A 14,244-nucleotide genomic window follows, 5' to 3' on the forward strand; every position below is an offset into this window, starting at 1 on the left:
TCTACTTTTATTTCTTATTTTATTGTTTGTTTTTAACTGGAAAGTACTTTGGTCACCATGAGTGTTGTAAAGTGCTCTATAAATAAATTTTGATTGATTGATATTTTGAATTTCAAAGCATTTCAATGAGTGCCCTATAAAGGATTAAAATGTAAATGTCAGAGCTGGTTTGCATGCAGTTTTCATGCACTACTCCCTCCATCCACCAGGTGTCCTCAGTCTTTCAGTCTACATCTCCTGCTGCCACACCCTCCTCACCTGATCCTAATTTGTCCTCCTCCACCCCTTGCCAGACTGCTTGGGTGACTCGGTTAGTGAGGTATGTTGGTCACAAAAGTGAGAGTTTTTAAAGTTACAAAAGTTTCTGTCTTTCAACCTGCTAGGTCAACATTGTCATTTATGCTGCACAGCTAACCTGCTCCAGAGGAGGTTCTGTTCAGAGTTTGTGCCACAGTTTCACCAGCTTTCTTCCTCATGAATCCCCACGAGTGACGCCAAATCTTAGCTGAAGGAATATGTTTTGACTGCAAAAGTTGTTGAGCTGTATGTTAGTATTCACTCTGACCAAACCCTTGTGGTTACAGTAGCACAAACTGTGTGTTTTGTTTTCACAGGAACCTGCATATGTTAAGCTGGTGATACAGAAAATGCATAAATACGTTTTTATGTTTGTTTCTGAGTCACTGTGTGGTCAGTTTTTGACTGCTGGTACTGGAGCTAATAGGACACAGATTTGAGAACTGATATGTCTATTGGCATTTACCTCCGATAATGCTATCAATATATAATCACTAACATTAATTTCACTTCAGTGATTTTGCAAATATCTTTCACTACAGGGCCAGTGTCAAACCTAGAGCTTGAGTATCACAACATTTAAAGTTCCTCTTTGCTCTAATGTGCAGCTGTCACTTTAGAAATAAGCGGCCTGATTTAAAATGTTCCAAGTGGTAAAATAAATATATTCATTTACATAATCACCAGTTTTCTACCAAGATTTCTCTCAAAAGCACCTTTTAATGCAATACAGTGTTATATTATCCATAGCTGCTCCTGACTGAAGTAGGGAGCATGCGGTTGGTTATTTTATGTCAGGGATGTCAAACATTTGGCCTGATGACATGACTTTGCAAATTAATACTTACTGTGAAAATATTTAAAGACCTTCAACACTGCAATATAATGCCAGTCAGCTGCTTCAGCACAGAAGAGTTTGGTTTGGTGGAACTTTATTGCTCATGCACTGCCACAACTTGCATGTGTTTTTCAAGTAGAAATTTGATACATTTAGAAGGCAGAGGGACAACTGAACCCTCTTCCTTAATAATTCCCACTTTAGTTTGTATGGTGTGGTGGTCAGGATTACAACAGATGTTCAAGATGTTTTGGAAAAAGAGAGTTCATTAAATGTGAACATTTTCAGAATATACTTGTATGTTGTTTTTTTTTTGCACAAAAACAAAGCGAAATATTTGAAGATATTGAATATTTATAGGTTATTATGCTCTGACTGTACTGGTCCGACTCACATCAGATCAGACTGGGCTGGATGTGGCACCACTGTTTTATGTAGAAGAAGACTGATAGAAGACTAACAGAATCTGATGAAGACGACCTAAGTAACAAAGAAAGTTGATACTATTCTGACTATCTCTGATGTGAGATTAGTTCACCCCTCTGTTCTCCAGCTTTGGTTTTTTGTGGGGTTGTTAACTTTTCAGCATTTTTGCCTGTTTTCCCCCAATCTCAGTCTTACTATCCCTTTGCCTTGCCTTTAGACTTCTGTCTTCACCAGTTCAACAACCACAAACTGCCTGAGTCTTCCTGAGGCCAGTACTACTAAGCAAGTTCATCATACCCAAAGTCTCTTTTTTGTGTTTTTCTCCACTAAGCCTAACAACTGCCATCAGATCACACGAAGCTGGTTATCCACTCAAAAAGTCAACCCAAGGTTTCTGAATTTAGCTATGAACCTGTCCACCTACAGTCAAAAGTACTGCCACAAGTTGACCAGTTGCAAACAGACAGGTCTCGATATGCATATTTATCTTAAGAAGGACAAACTATAATCCTAAACTGATATTTTAAAATGTAACCTATCGAAATGTGATGCAGTGCTGCAGCTAAAGACAGGAAGCAAAGCCTGATTACTACACTAAGAGACTTCTTGGTATCCCTGCCCCACCACTAAGGGGCAAGTGGATCTGACTGTTGCTTTAACATGTTTCCTGGATGGAATCGTTTCTCATGGTTTGTTTTCATCTTTTTCTTTCAGCTGCAGCCTTGGTGGTCTTAAACAGTCTTTGGAGCAAGTAAAGAACAAACATAAAAACATCATTCAAACTGGTAAGGCTGAGCTACTTGTAAATCTTGTCAGGTCAACAACTACAAGGCTCCAGTGCTGTATTGCTCTGTTTTAGGACTACATTGCTACACAAAGGCCCAAAGAAAAGTGAAATTGTTTTGAAACTTCTTGCAGTCCAGACCAGAAAAAAAAAATCAAGCAAAGGCTTGAGTTCCTTCCACTGAGATCTGCCATGTTTACGCTCATCAGCGATGGAAAGGGGTTTAGGTGGTCTCTAAAAACCCCTGCCTTCCTAAGAGACCACCCATGGGATCACCGAGCAAAGTTGATGCCATTTTCCAAGAGAATTGATAGGTTAGTTTGCATTTTTTTAAATTCCCGTTGATCCGTTGTCTTGAGTGTAACCTGCCTCGAAATGAGTTGGTGTTCAGCATGTAGTGATGAACCCCAAAACCTAAGAAGTGAACCACTGCTGTCGTCCTGAAAACAGAGTTAAACTTAAAGTTACATTGCTAATGCAGGCCTCTAGATCTAGTCTGCTCTCCTGATACGCATCTGCCGATTTCTGCTAAAATCCAGAACAATAGATCCCTTTTTAGATGCTTGTATATTTTGTCTGCAAAGAACGTCTGGTAGAAAAGACCATTTGCTCCCTCTGTGCTGAACTTCAGTTAATGAAGGCCAAACCACAAGAGTCATTTTCATACTTGTCAGAAAGTAAGACACTGCACCTTGTGGCAGCATATGTTGTGGTATGTCTGCGCATATTTATTCAGGTTTCTCCTGTAAAGAAAGATTTTTAGAAACACATTTGTTTTCTTGCTCAGATTTTGATGAGAAGATTAATAGCACACTCGGCTATAAATATTAAGTTACCTCTTGTAGGCAGCAAACTCAACTGAGAATAAACACTAGAAGTACTGCAGGGTGGAAACAACTAACCTGGCTTTGAACAAAGGTAATAAAATCTGCCTTGCAGCACCTCTACAGCTCACTATGTGCTCCACTATTAGCAGCCAGGGGAGACTGCAGGTTCCGCTCTTTGTTTCAAACTAAGTTTGGTGCTGGTGGTAACTTCATGTTTAATTTACAAACAAAAGGATGGTGTTCTTTATACCTAAAACCTGGCAAGGGATGAAAAATTCAATTTTCTCCCCTTTTTCTCCTTTGTATATTAACCATTTCTGCAAATGATACCCCACATGTTATTTTTAATGGCGTTTTCAAGTCGAGAGCTGCACATTTCTCAGTGAAGTCTAGACATTAGTGAGCCTTACAGTGACAGACTGCAGTTTTGGCTCTGCTAAATATGACAAAAAGTTGTCTTACCTACAGAAAACAGATGGTTCGTTCACCAGCAGTTTGTGTCAGCAACAAAAAGATCATCAGATGAGTTCAAGAGAGTAAAGATAACATCTGCAGCTACGCAAATGAGCTGGATGCCATGAGAAAAGACAGAAAAATGGAGGAAGAAAGTGATATGAATTGCAAAGTGTGTGATTTTTACAAAAAAATGTGTTGTTTCAACAGTGTTAATAGAAAGCAGGTTCCACAGCATGTAAAATATTAGTTTTCTGTGAAATGTGTGCAAATCTTGGTTTGGTCGGGCATTACTGCTGGGTGAAATACCAGCATGGTATTATGTGCAAAGATGAAGCACAGAGGGAAAAAAATATATTTAAAAAAAAATCTGCCTTCATTGCGTTCAGCTATTTGCTTTTCCTCTCTTTTCCTTGGCTGTGGGAGGCAACAGGAGCTTTTATGTTCATCTGCTGTGCCACACAGTCCACACAAGGTTTGGATGTTTAAGCAGAAAAAGCAAAGAAGTAAATGAACTGGACAACACTGAGCAGCTTGATTGCTTCGTTTTTATACTTATTAGAAGTCTGAAAAACAGGAATTATGTTTTCTGGTAACCCCACCGCCTGTCCAAAAACCGTTTCAATTATCCCTCCCTCCCTTTTTCTCTGCTCTGCAACTTCAAATATCATGTTGTTTTTGTACCCTTGAAGATTTATTTTTGTTCTGGATCAGTGGATATGCGTGCTGCTGTTGTTTACAGTCTAATTTTAGAGGGTGAAACAGTGACCTGCATCCCAAAGCAGACATTATTACACCCTCGGAGCGCTCATGAACAGGTGGAGCAGGCGGTGCGCGCTGCCGCAGTCACTTCTCGCCATCACCGGCTTGCGTTGATGCAGGTAGCCCAGACAACCTGACACCCTGACATGTACACAAATTAGAGGCAGGCAGCAGAAGGGTATGATTAATGGTTCTCAATAAGGACAGGCCCCGGAGGAAAGAGAAGCGGAGCCGCAGAGCTTCTAAAACCCAGGGATTTTCTGAGGCAGGGAGGAGGAGGGCAGGTTTAGGAGCTGCTGAAGGAAAGTGCTATACAGATTTACAATTCAGAGCATACTCTCTGTGCTATAGTATCCTTAAACTTAAAATGTGTAACACTTTGCCAGCTGCAGTGTCGTTAATTTACCCCTTGAGAGGGGATTTTCTTTGATTAGTCCCTGTTGTGACAAGTGGGAGCAGACTGCCGATCTATTACAGAGAATTCCCACATCCTCCACTCACCGAGTTCCCTTTGAAATCCATTTTCTCACCTCCAAAACTGGAAGTTTCTGTGGTCTGGGCGAGGGGGAACTTTTCAAATTGATTCTTCGGAATATTCTCAAATTTCCCCCCTGCAGTTCAATATTACAGCTGCTTCGAATAAACGCAGACACGTGGCACGTTTGATGCCACGCAGGGAATGATTGGACGCGTCCAAACACTGTAAAGTGATGAGGGCTCGCAGTGAGGGAACCCCTGCTCCTGTGCTGTGGACCATTCCTCCGTTCCTCCACATCCAGGCGAGGTGAGAGCAGCGCACAGCGCCAGACGGACCGGAGCGGGTTAGTGTGGATACGCAGCGGAGCGCACGACTCACGGACTGTACAGCGCAACTCCAACACAAATGGATATTTACGTGGCTCTCTTCTCCTTTTTCTTTTTTACCAAACCATGTAAGTACGAGCGTTGTGTTTTCATTGAGTGTTTTTTGTTATGTTTTTTGTTGTGAGTGACAGGAGCTTCTTGGCGCTCTTCGGTTTGCACCTTGCGCGCAAACATGCCAGAATTTTTTGGTTGAGTCTTTGGGCTGCAGCGTTTTGTGTGTGTGTGTGTGTTTTTTTTTAATCAGCTGCTGTTTGTGGAGTTGGTGTTTGAAAGCAGGTGAGTGGCAGATAAGAATAAAGAGATGACATGTTTCACCTCAAAGTGCAGCGCACCTCCACCCGCGGAGAACACAGGTGATGGCTGCGGGCAGATTCGGCGCATTTCAGTGGGCAGCTTGAGCGAATTCCCTGCGTGGAAATGAAAGCTGCATGACTTTTCCCCACAACCAGCCATCTTTAGCTGAGGAATGCACACAAGCACAGACTATTATCTCTGCGTTAAATGATCAGGGTTGTAGTTGAACCCTCTCAGCAGGTTGTGCACTCGCCGCTCCAAATCCTCTAACCTTCATTTCTCTCCCCCTCAGCTTTGGCTTTTGGATCAGATCAAGACTACCAGATTGATATCATCAATGAACTTGACCTGGAAAATGCCACCTATGGAATTACCCAAGTGGCGGGGCTCCACAACAGCAGCAAAGCCTTCCTTTTCCGAGGTAACGCACGCACACTGGTGATGCTTTCTTCATTAGTCGCAAGTTCGTCTTTGTCTTTATTCTCGTGGCTGCGCGCACTCGTACACAGACGCACGCTCTTTTGTTTCATTAGTTGGTGTGAGCAAAGCCACGCAGCGCCACACCTTTTGGTGTCACAGTATTGGCTGGGATGTTGAGCCGGAGCACTCCGGGGAGCCTCTGCTCATAATTACTCCACATTTAATTTGTCCCAGGCAGCAGATGCCCAGACTCTGCGTGGACACACTTGAGCGCGCTGTCTGTGGCGGATTTGTGCAGCACTTCGCTTGTTTCCAACAATAAAATCCACCGTGTGTGCGTGCGTGTGTGATCCCAACAACTGGTGGTTTAGTGGATATCAGGTGTGTTGGATTGTGTGGAGCTGAAGCCACTGGTTGGTGCGTTTAAAGCCTCCAAGAAAACAGAAATGTCAAAGTTGGGCAGATGACAGAGATGAACTCCTGACACAGTGCTGCTGCTGCTGTTGAGGTTTGTTGCTGTCTGAGGTGTTGAGAGATTGCTGTACTATCATTTGCTCGCTGGCTTTCCATCTACTCTGAAAAGGGACTGTTTGGCACAACTTGTTCCTTCCTCCTCCAACGTCGTCAGCTTTAAGCAGAGGCGGAATTGATGGAGTAGAAGTTGCCTACACAGGAGGATAGGAGCTGGAGAATATCAGGATGACTGAGTTGCAAAAGAGTTTTTGTAATGATCAGTTGCTGCCTTTGTGTTTCTTTGTGTTTTGTTTCTGGCTTGGATGCCGCTACAGGCAAAGAAACTCTAAAGACGAATCTGCAAACAAAATCATCTCATTAAAACAGCATCTTTTTAATTCAGGTGTGACTTGATGTTAGTTTTATTGCCTCCTCACCGTCCATTCCTGTTCTAACCCACCAAATATCCAGCGTTGGTGGGAAACACTGAGCCTTCTTTTCACTTTTCTTCCTTGACTATTCAGATTCAAACGTACTGGCAGAAACATCGGCAGCTTAAATCCCAAAACAGCAGCTTTAGGTGCTGAGATTCATCTGAAGCAGAGTGGTGGTGTTTTGTGTGTGAGTGTGTGTGTGTGTGTGGTTTTATTTTGCAGAGTGCTTGGCTCAGTCTGCCACTGGCTCTGTATGAATGAAGGCAGAGCAGCTCGGCCAGCTCTGGCGAGGTGAAGCTGTCCAAGATTCAGGGCTAGAGCCCGTACGGGATGCACAACCTTACTTTTTACTTGATGCACGCACACAAACGCACACACACACACATAAACTCCCACTCTGAGCTGCTCTTCCTCCAGTTTTACAGCATGGGAAACAGGAGGCCAATCCAGTGGGGGAAACCGGCCGTGCGAGTGCTGGAGAGGATGCTGGTGTTGTGACCTATTTAGCACTTTTTCCTGCCCTTGTGCTGCTTTCGTGGTCTTGTAACCCAGATGGCTCCACAGGGCACCTTCATCACTTACCAGGTCCATTTACAAGTGGAAAAAGTTGATGTTCTCATGGATGGCAGCAACAAGCAGCCAGTGATTAAACCGTCTAGTAGAAGCCGTGGCTGATTGGGTCAGTGATTATTCAAGTTATGCTGCATGCAATCATGTCCTGCACTGGACTCGATGTCTTATTTCATCTGTTTGATTGTGTCCGTATCGGAGGTTCTAATGACTGGGAAAACGAGGCAAAGCTGTGTTGTAATTAACATCCATTGCACTGAGAGACACAGGGAGAGCTCTGGCAGCGTGTCTGGCTGGACACTGGGACCAGTCTCACCAGCATCCCAGTTAGCCAGCAATTCCCAAACAGCAGATGGTTTGAATTAGAAAATAGCTCTCAGTATCTCCCCTCTTATGTTTTCGGCCGAGTAAACCAGCAGCATGAGCCAGCTCAGGAAGAGACAGCCTCCGCTAAGAGGTCCTTATCTGAATTTGTGATCCGACCTTGCCATGAAAAGAAAATGCTAATAATCCCCCAACATGCACAGATAGCAGGGAACAAACCTCAGATAATTGCAAAGATATTTGCATATTTGTAATGGTTTGTACTTTTTTTTTTTTTTTTTTATCAACAGGATCGCTTACATTGCTGGAACGTCTGTGATGTGTTGAACAAAGTTAGCTCACCCAGACGAGAGCTGACCTAGATTTACTTCCTACATGAGAACCCAGATTATCAACCTCATTACTCAGAACCCCTATAACCCAGTGTTGATTTACGCTAAAGTAATGATAAATATCCGTTTGTGTGTGTTTAGCTTCCCCCTATGGAGACAGTTTGTGTCTGTTAGTTTGGTCCAGAGTGAAATATCACAACTTCAGACAGATGGTGGCACTTTCTATCCTACAAAGCTTTCCTCTCTCGACTGTTGAAAATGTGCTTGGTGCTTGAAAAATACGAACGCTCCATAAAATACCCGAACAAGCATCGGACACATTACCACGCATTCTTACCACCCATTGAATAGATTCTGTGGCTTTGCTCAGCTCAAAGCATTAAGCCAGAGCCTGCATATGGTACATCACAACCTAAAGCTGAAACCGGAGCCCAGTTTTTTACGGTTCCGCTCAGTTCCTCGTATCAGAAGCTGACCTGCCTCTGGACCTGTATCCAAAGGATATCCAGTCTAAGTAGGTCCCTGTAGTCTCGCTGTTGTTACTGCATCAGTGTCAATAACTCAAGTGGATCCATGACATGCATCGTCTTCATCACAGGAGAAAAAAATCAGATTTGTACTGATGCAGAGCAAGCAGTAAGAGGTTGTGAATTGTAAGGGAAGCAGGCGTGTATTTCTGCTGCTTTCAGATGGGATTGCTTGTTAATTGGTGCCACGTCACACTGCTGTGGTGACGCTTTTCATCTCTGTTTGAGCTCACTGCATTTTGGATCGCTTTAATTATAATTAATTACCCACTAATCTGTCTGGACGTAGTCTGGCTGTCCTTGGGTCACTTTTGAAAGATTTTTTTCTGGAAATAATATCTTTACGCAGCGTATTTGGGCGTGTGTTTCATATCAACCTCGAGGTTAAAGACAGTGGAAGAAACTCCCTGCGAAGATGCTAAAGCGGCAACCATGCAGCGGATAAACTGCTTTGATTTAGAAAGCAACATGGCTTTTCGTCTGAAGGGCAGATTTAACCGTTTTTACCCTGTTAGTGGTAAAGATCTGAGATAAGCTTTCATGTGAGACTGAATCTGCTCAGCAGTTTCTTTAGTACGTCTATTAGTCTTGACATGAGATACATGGAGTTGTTGTATTAGTACTCTAAGGTTTTACTGTGCAGTTTTCATAACAGTTGTACCTATTTTAGATCTTGATGGCATTTACTGTGTTATAACTTGCTGACATGACATAAGTTGGTGGAAATTTTGATTGGTTAATGGCCATCTTTTCATATTTTATCTTAATGTGAGATTGTTCTCTGCTTTGTGTGATTTTTAAAAAGTCTGGAAATCCAGAATCATTTCATTGAGTAAGACTTTACATGTGCATTTTTAAGCTGAACATGATGCTAAACAAACACAGCATTTAGAGTCTCCAGCTGTGTGTGCATCAGTCTGGTCAGTATAGATCCTCTCTCCTCTTGATTGACTCTCTTCCTTACAATCATTAATGTTAAATAGTTAAATGGTAGCAACAAATGCGGCTTTGATCCAGATATCCCTGAAATCTATAAACTCACCTCCTGTCAGCCTTTTAAGCCAATTATCCTTAACATATAACAACTCTGCAGTCTGCTGTTAGGACTGAAATGGTTTATAATTAACGGTTCATTGACCCTCATGTCGATTCCAGTCAAAACTTTTTTTTCTAGCCTCAATTAAAGCAGAAATCCACACTGAAACACCTCAGCACTGTTCCACAGGGAGAGAGCAGTGGCTTATGCAAATTGCACTTCTATGGCCATCTTCTCTTTTTCTATTTCTGCAAAACCTTGTCAAATGCAGAACGTATAGAGTGCATCAGATATGTCCAACAAACTGCAATGAAGTTCAGCTGCAGGAAAAGTTTCTCTGGTCATTTCTCCGCAAGGTTTGTCCCACCAAACACAGAACAGGGAAACGCCCACAACAATGGAGACAGGACCAGAAGAAAATGCAGTGAGAAAAATACTTCTTGACTTTTAAACATAGAGTGAAACTTTGTGCTGATGCAGAACGATGGCTCACTGATTGCAGTTGCTCCCTTTACATTCAGAAGTCAGTTGAAAGCAGCCGCTTTGTGGAATCAAGTCATGCTAGGAAATACTGGAGTAGTTCCACTGAGTTTAGGAAATACTTAAAAAAAATAGGTTAACATGTTACCAGATGTGATTATTTGGTTTCATGTGATATAACTTTAATTTTTGTCCGTTTAATAAGTGGCAGGCACAATGAGTGAATATTTAATGTGCCGTTTGTTTAATTTGTGCAGCACCTGAAGTGGAACTATTGACAGGTTACACTTTTAATGGAATCCTGTGTGTCAGTAGCCATATTTAGGTTTTTGAACTGATTAAATAGAAACGTGATAAGCAGGACTTTATATAGTTAGAATTTAAAGACTGGAACTCGTGGAGCATTTGGGATTTTCCACTACACCACGCGGAGCAGAGTCCTTTCTGGATCAGTTCACAAGAAGCTGCAGCTCTCTCTTCTGTTGGGTTGTTGTGGAACACCACTTTTTGTAAGGAAAAAATATATATTGTGAAAGCTGAAATAGGTGTGTTATGAACAGCAAAATTGCAGAGTCTGAAATCACTCAATTTCAGCAGTTGAAAAGAAACTGAATTCGCCTCAAACAAGAGGCCTGTAGTGCAGACAACACTCTATTAAGAGAAGAAAACAGACTGCTGTCTTTTGACTTTCCTCCCTAAAACCCAGACGAGAACTGGAGGAAGTGGACAAAATAACGCGAGCGCACAAAATTTCAAAAAATGTCATTCCTAGAGGTATTAGGGCAATTGTTGAGGAACCATTTTCCATCTAAAAAAAGTACAACTTTTTTTTAGTTACTGTAGTTTATTCAAGTAATATTTCAAGAAAGAGGCCAAATAATCTGAACCCAACCTGCAAGAGCATCAGTCAAACACAGTAATGAATTATTTTATGTCTCAAAGGCACAGAGTTGGAAAAACATGTTTGTGCCAAATAGACAAAGTGCTTCCTGCCTCATACTGTATGAGAGGATTGAGCACAACTCTGGGTTGAGATAGAATATTTAGACTACTTACTTGTTATTCTTGAAAGTTAATAACAATTAAAGTTGATCTTATTAAAAAAAATCCCCAATCTATGTGACCATCTCACTACTTTCTAACTTCCAAACCCTGATTGTGGCACTCAGCCTGAAGCCCGTTTGCACCTGTTAAAATGTGATATGCGTCAAAATTATGTCTAGCATGTTTCCAGAAAAGTCATTTTCATATAGCATTAAGATGCTGTAGTTTGTAGTGTAAATTGTGTGTTGAGGGTATGCTTTACCCTGGATTTATACAGATTGGTGCACTGTTGAGAAGGACTGCGTGAAGGCTAAGTTGTATAGAGTTGAGATTCATGGCACCACAGCTGATGTTATGCTTTAGCTATGTGGACAACACCGTTTACTGGGATCAGTTTATTGCTTCACAGTAAGAAAGTATTGAGCATCGTCTGTAGGCTCAGTGCTGCTATGCCTCTCACTTTCCTGTTTAAAAAAGCTTCAGCCTCCTTCACTGCAGCTCTGATATGGCATCCTGAAGGAAGAAATCATTTTTGGTAGGCGTGATGCTGTTAAAAGTGGTGCAGCTTACAGCTATCCCCAATTTTCAGTTGGACTTTCACATAAATAATGCAATTACAGTAGAGTTGTGTTAAAAGTTGAAGCAAAAACATCAACAGTCAGCATCAGATTCTGTGGGAACTTCAAAAATGAAACTGGAACACAAGTGTCAAAAGCTGCAGTTTTATAAATGCCCACTGGAGGCTGCCTCAACGGTGAGTCAATCCCCAAAGATTCCATGTTAGAATTTGTAAGGTCACAACAGAAATAAACAGGATTACAGGCTGTAAAGAAAACTGCTTTGATATGTATAGTATGCTCCTCACCTGTAACTGTGTCACTGTATTCAGGATTAAAGTTTTGCACAATTAAGGGTGCAGCTTCATTAACCCTTAGATGCATAAGTTGTTTGTTTGCAATATCTTTGTAATGAAAGTTTTTATCACTTCATTTTCCAGCTATTCCTCAAAAAACATGCTTTTGATATCATTCCATTTAAATTTTTAAGTTACCTTTTATACTTTAAAGAAATTGTAATATTTGTATGACCACTCTAAGCTCTTTGTCACTGGTAACATCATACAAGAGGTGATGCAGCAAACAAACTTGAAGAGACGGAGAGCAGCAACAGCTGGAGAAAAAGAGTAGAAAAGTGTCAGCAATGTCAGTTTGGACTGCCGAAGATGTGTGTTTTGCCGTGAGTGTTAAAAAGAGGTGCTCACATATGTAGGTAAAGGTCGCCCTTGTCATTTGAAAATTCTGAATGAAGTCTGCATCTGTGAAGCCTCTCACATCACTATCCCACCACTCCTGGCTGCGACTCCGCACCCACACAGTTCTCTGGACACACGTTGCTGCCACTGCCCCACAAAACGCCAGGGCCAAAATCCTGGCTCTCTTCCTTCTTGACCTTCTCCTTAAAACGATTAAGTTCTAAATATGCTGACTCCGGCTGGACAACAACTTTAAAAAGGCCATACATGCTATACTGTTAGCGTCCATGTTTACTTCCGTAAACACTGAACACGCTCTCTGCGTTGTGTCCTCTTGTGACACTTTTGGGTTGTGTGAGGTTCACACAGGAGATCACATACAAGTCGCATTTAATTGGAAATGTGAACCAACTCGCAAAAAAATCGGATTTCACAAAAAAATCGGAATTGAGCATTAAGCACTGCAGTCTGAACGTAGCCTTAGCCGAAGCACACAGTGAATAAACACACTGACAGTAAATGCAGCAAAATGTAAAAACAACAGGAAAAACAGAACAGGACTCAAACTCCAGTCTCTTGGATGGACTTCCTCTGGTCTCCACCACCTTGATTAGACTTTGTTGCACTTTTATGTTCGAAGAGAAAGAAACTCAGGAGACATTTGCATACCAAATGAAAGGAATACACCAAAAAACATTGGCATTTCACAGTTGTACAGCCTTTATTGTGAAATAATACTTTTGGGGCTGTAGAAAAATGTAACTATTCCAACTTTTGGTGTGAAAGTACAGTGAAGTTGTTGACGCCTGGAAAGAAGTCACTCATAAACACCAATTTCCCTTTGTGGGATAATCTGTTATGCCAGAGACCAGCTTGGGCTTTGAGTAAGAGGCAGTTCTCACTTCTTCTCTGTGAGCCAACAGCTAAATCACTATCCCTCTTTCTGCTCACACATAAAACCGACGTAAATGCAGCAGTTTGCCAGATTGCCTTTTGACTCTTCTCTCACAGCTGTCAAAAGACAATCTGGGAATGGTTAGAAATCTCAACATGAAGCAAATAGATGAATAGATGCAGCGACGTTGAGGTACACGCCAAAACTCTAAATCATGGCAGCAGGAGGGAGAACTTTACAGATGCTTTTCTTTAAAACCGGAAGAAAATCAGATGATACAAGGAACTTTTATGTCAGTCCAGACTACGGATTTCTGAATTTTAATAATGACGTTCTCTAACTGCAGATGGGACAAATAATTCCCTGAAGTTTTTAAGCCTGAAATGAGGCACGGTGTGGCGATTACTGCTTATTACTGTCCCTGAACGCACAGTATAAAAGGTTTCCCAATTAGCACTAATGGTGTATGGTTTACTTGCTGTCTTCTCCTGAATGTGTAGGTACAACTCTGATCTGATGCCTCGGCAGGTGCTCTGTGTGAAACCGCACACGCATGCCTGGCTTCCATTTGCTATGCTTGACTTCTCTATTAGATATATAAACAGGTTACGGATGAGTTAAAGGAAAAACTTTTTCTGCCTTCACTGTCCACTGGTCAGCTGTGTGAAAATCTCACCCTTGCCCCTTAGAATCCTTGGGTCATATAGCAGCAGTAAGCTACATCCAGCCACAGGAAACATTTGGTCAACATTAAGTGATGCTTCACTGAAGGTATGTACAGTATAGGTATGAAGGTTTGTACCAGTGTACAGTTTTTTTTAACCCTCTGAACCCCAAAACCCACTGGCTGGTATAAAATGTATGTTGTCTTAAAAAGAATCTAAATTACACCTTTATCAAAGCCACAAACTCTTAATAAAACCCAAAAAGAA

At 41.8% G+C, this 14,244-nt stretch overlaps 1 protein-coding gene across 3 annotated transcripts in view; it reads left to right on the forward strand.

Moving 5' to 3' along the window:
• The first annotated feature begins 5,159 nt into the window (after positions 1 to 5,159).
• Positions 5,160 to 14,244, forward strand: part of LOC110955612 (protein kinase C-binding protein NELL1) — a 393,573-nt gene continuing 384,488 nt past the window's right edge. For 2 of the 3 annotated variants that reach the window (XM_022200669.2, XM_051945028.1), the window contains exons 1-2: positions 5,160 to 5,319; positions 5,838 to 5,966. In XM_022200669.2, coding sequence (XP_022056361.1) covers positions 5,271 to 5,319; positions 5,838 to 5,966 — 178 coding nt within the window. In that variant the 5' untranslated portion in view covers positions 5,160 to 5,270. The remainder of the gene's footprint in view (positions 5,320 to 5,837; positions 5,967 to 14,244) is intronic. The other variant, XM_022200668.2, reaches the window with a different exon arrangement.

The sequence above is a fragment of the Acanthochromis polyacanthus genome, chromosome 2, assembly GCF_021347895.1.
Source record: "Acanthochromis polyacanthus isolate Apoly-LR-REF ecotype Palm Island chromosome 2, KAUST_Apoly_ChrSc, whole genome shotgun sequence".
Lineage (NCBI taxonomy): Eukaryota > Metazoa > Chordata > Actinopteri > Pomacentridae > Acanthochromis > Acanthochromis polyacanthus.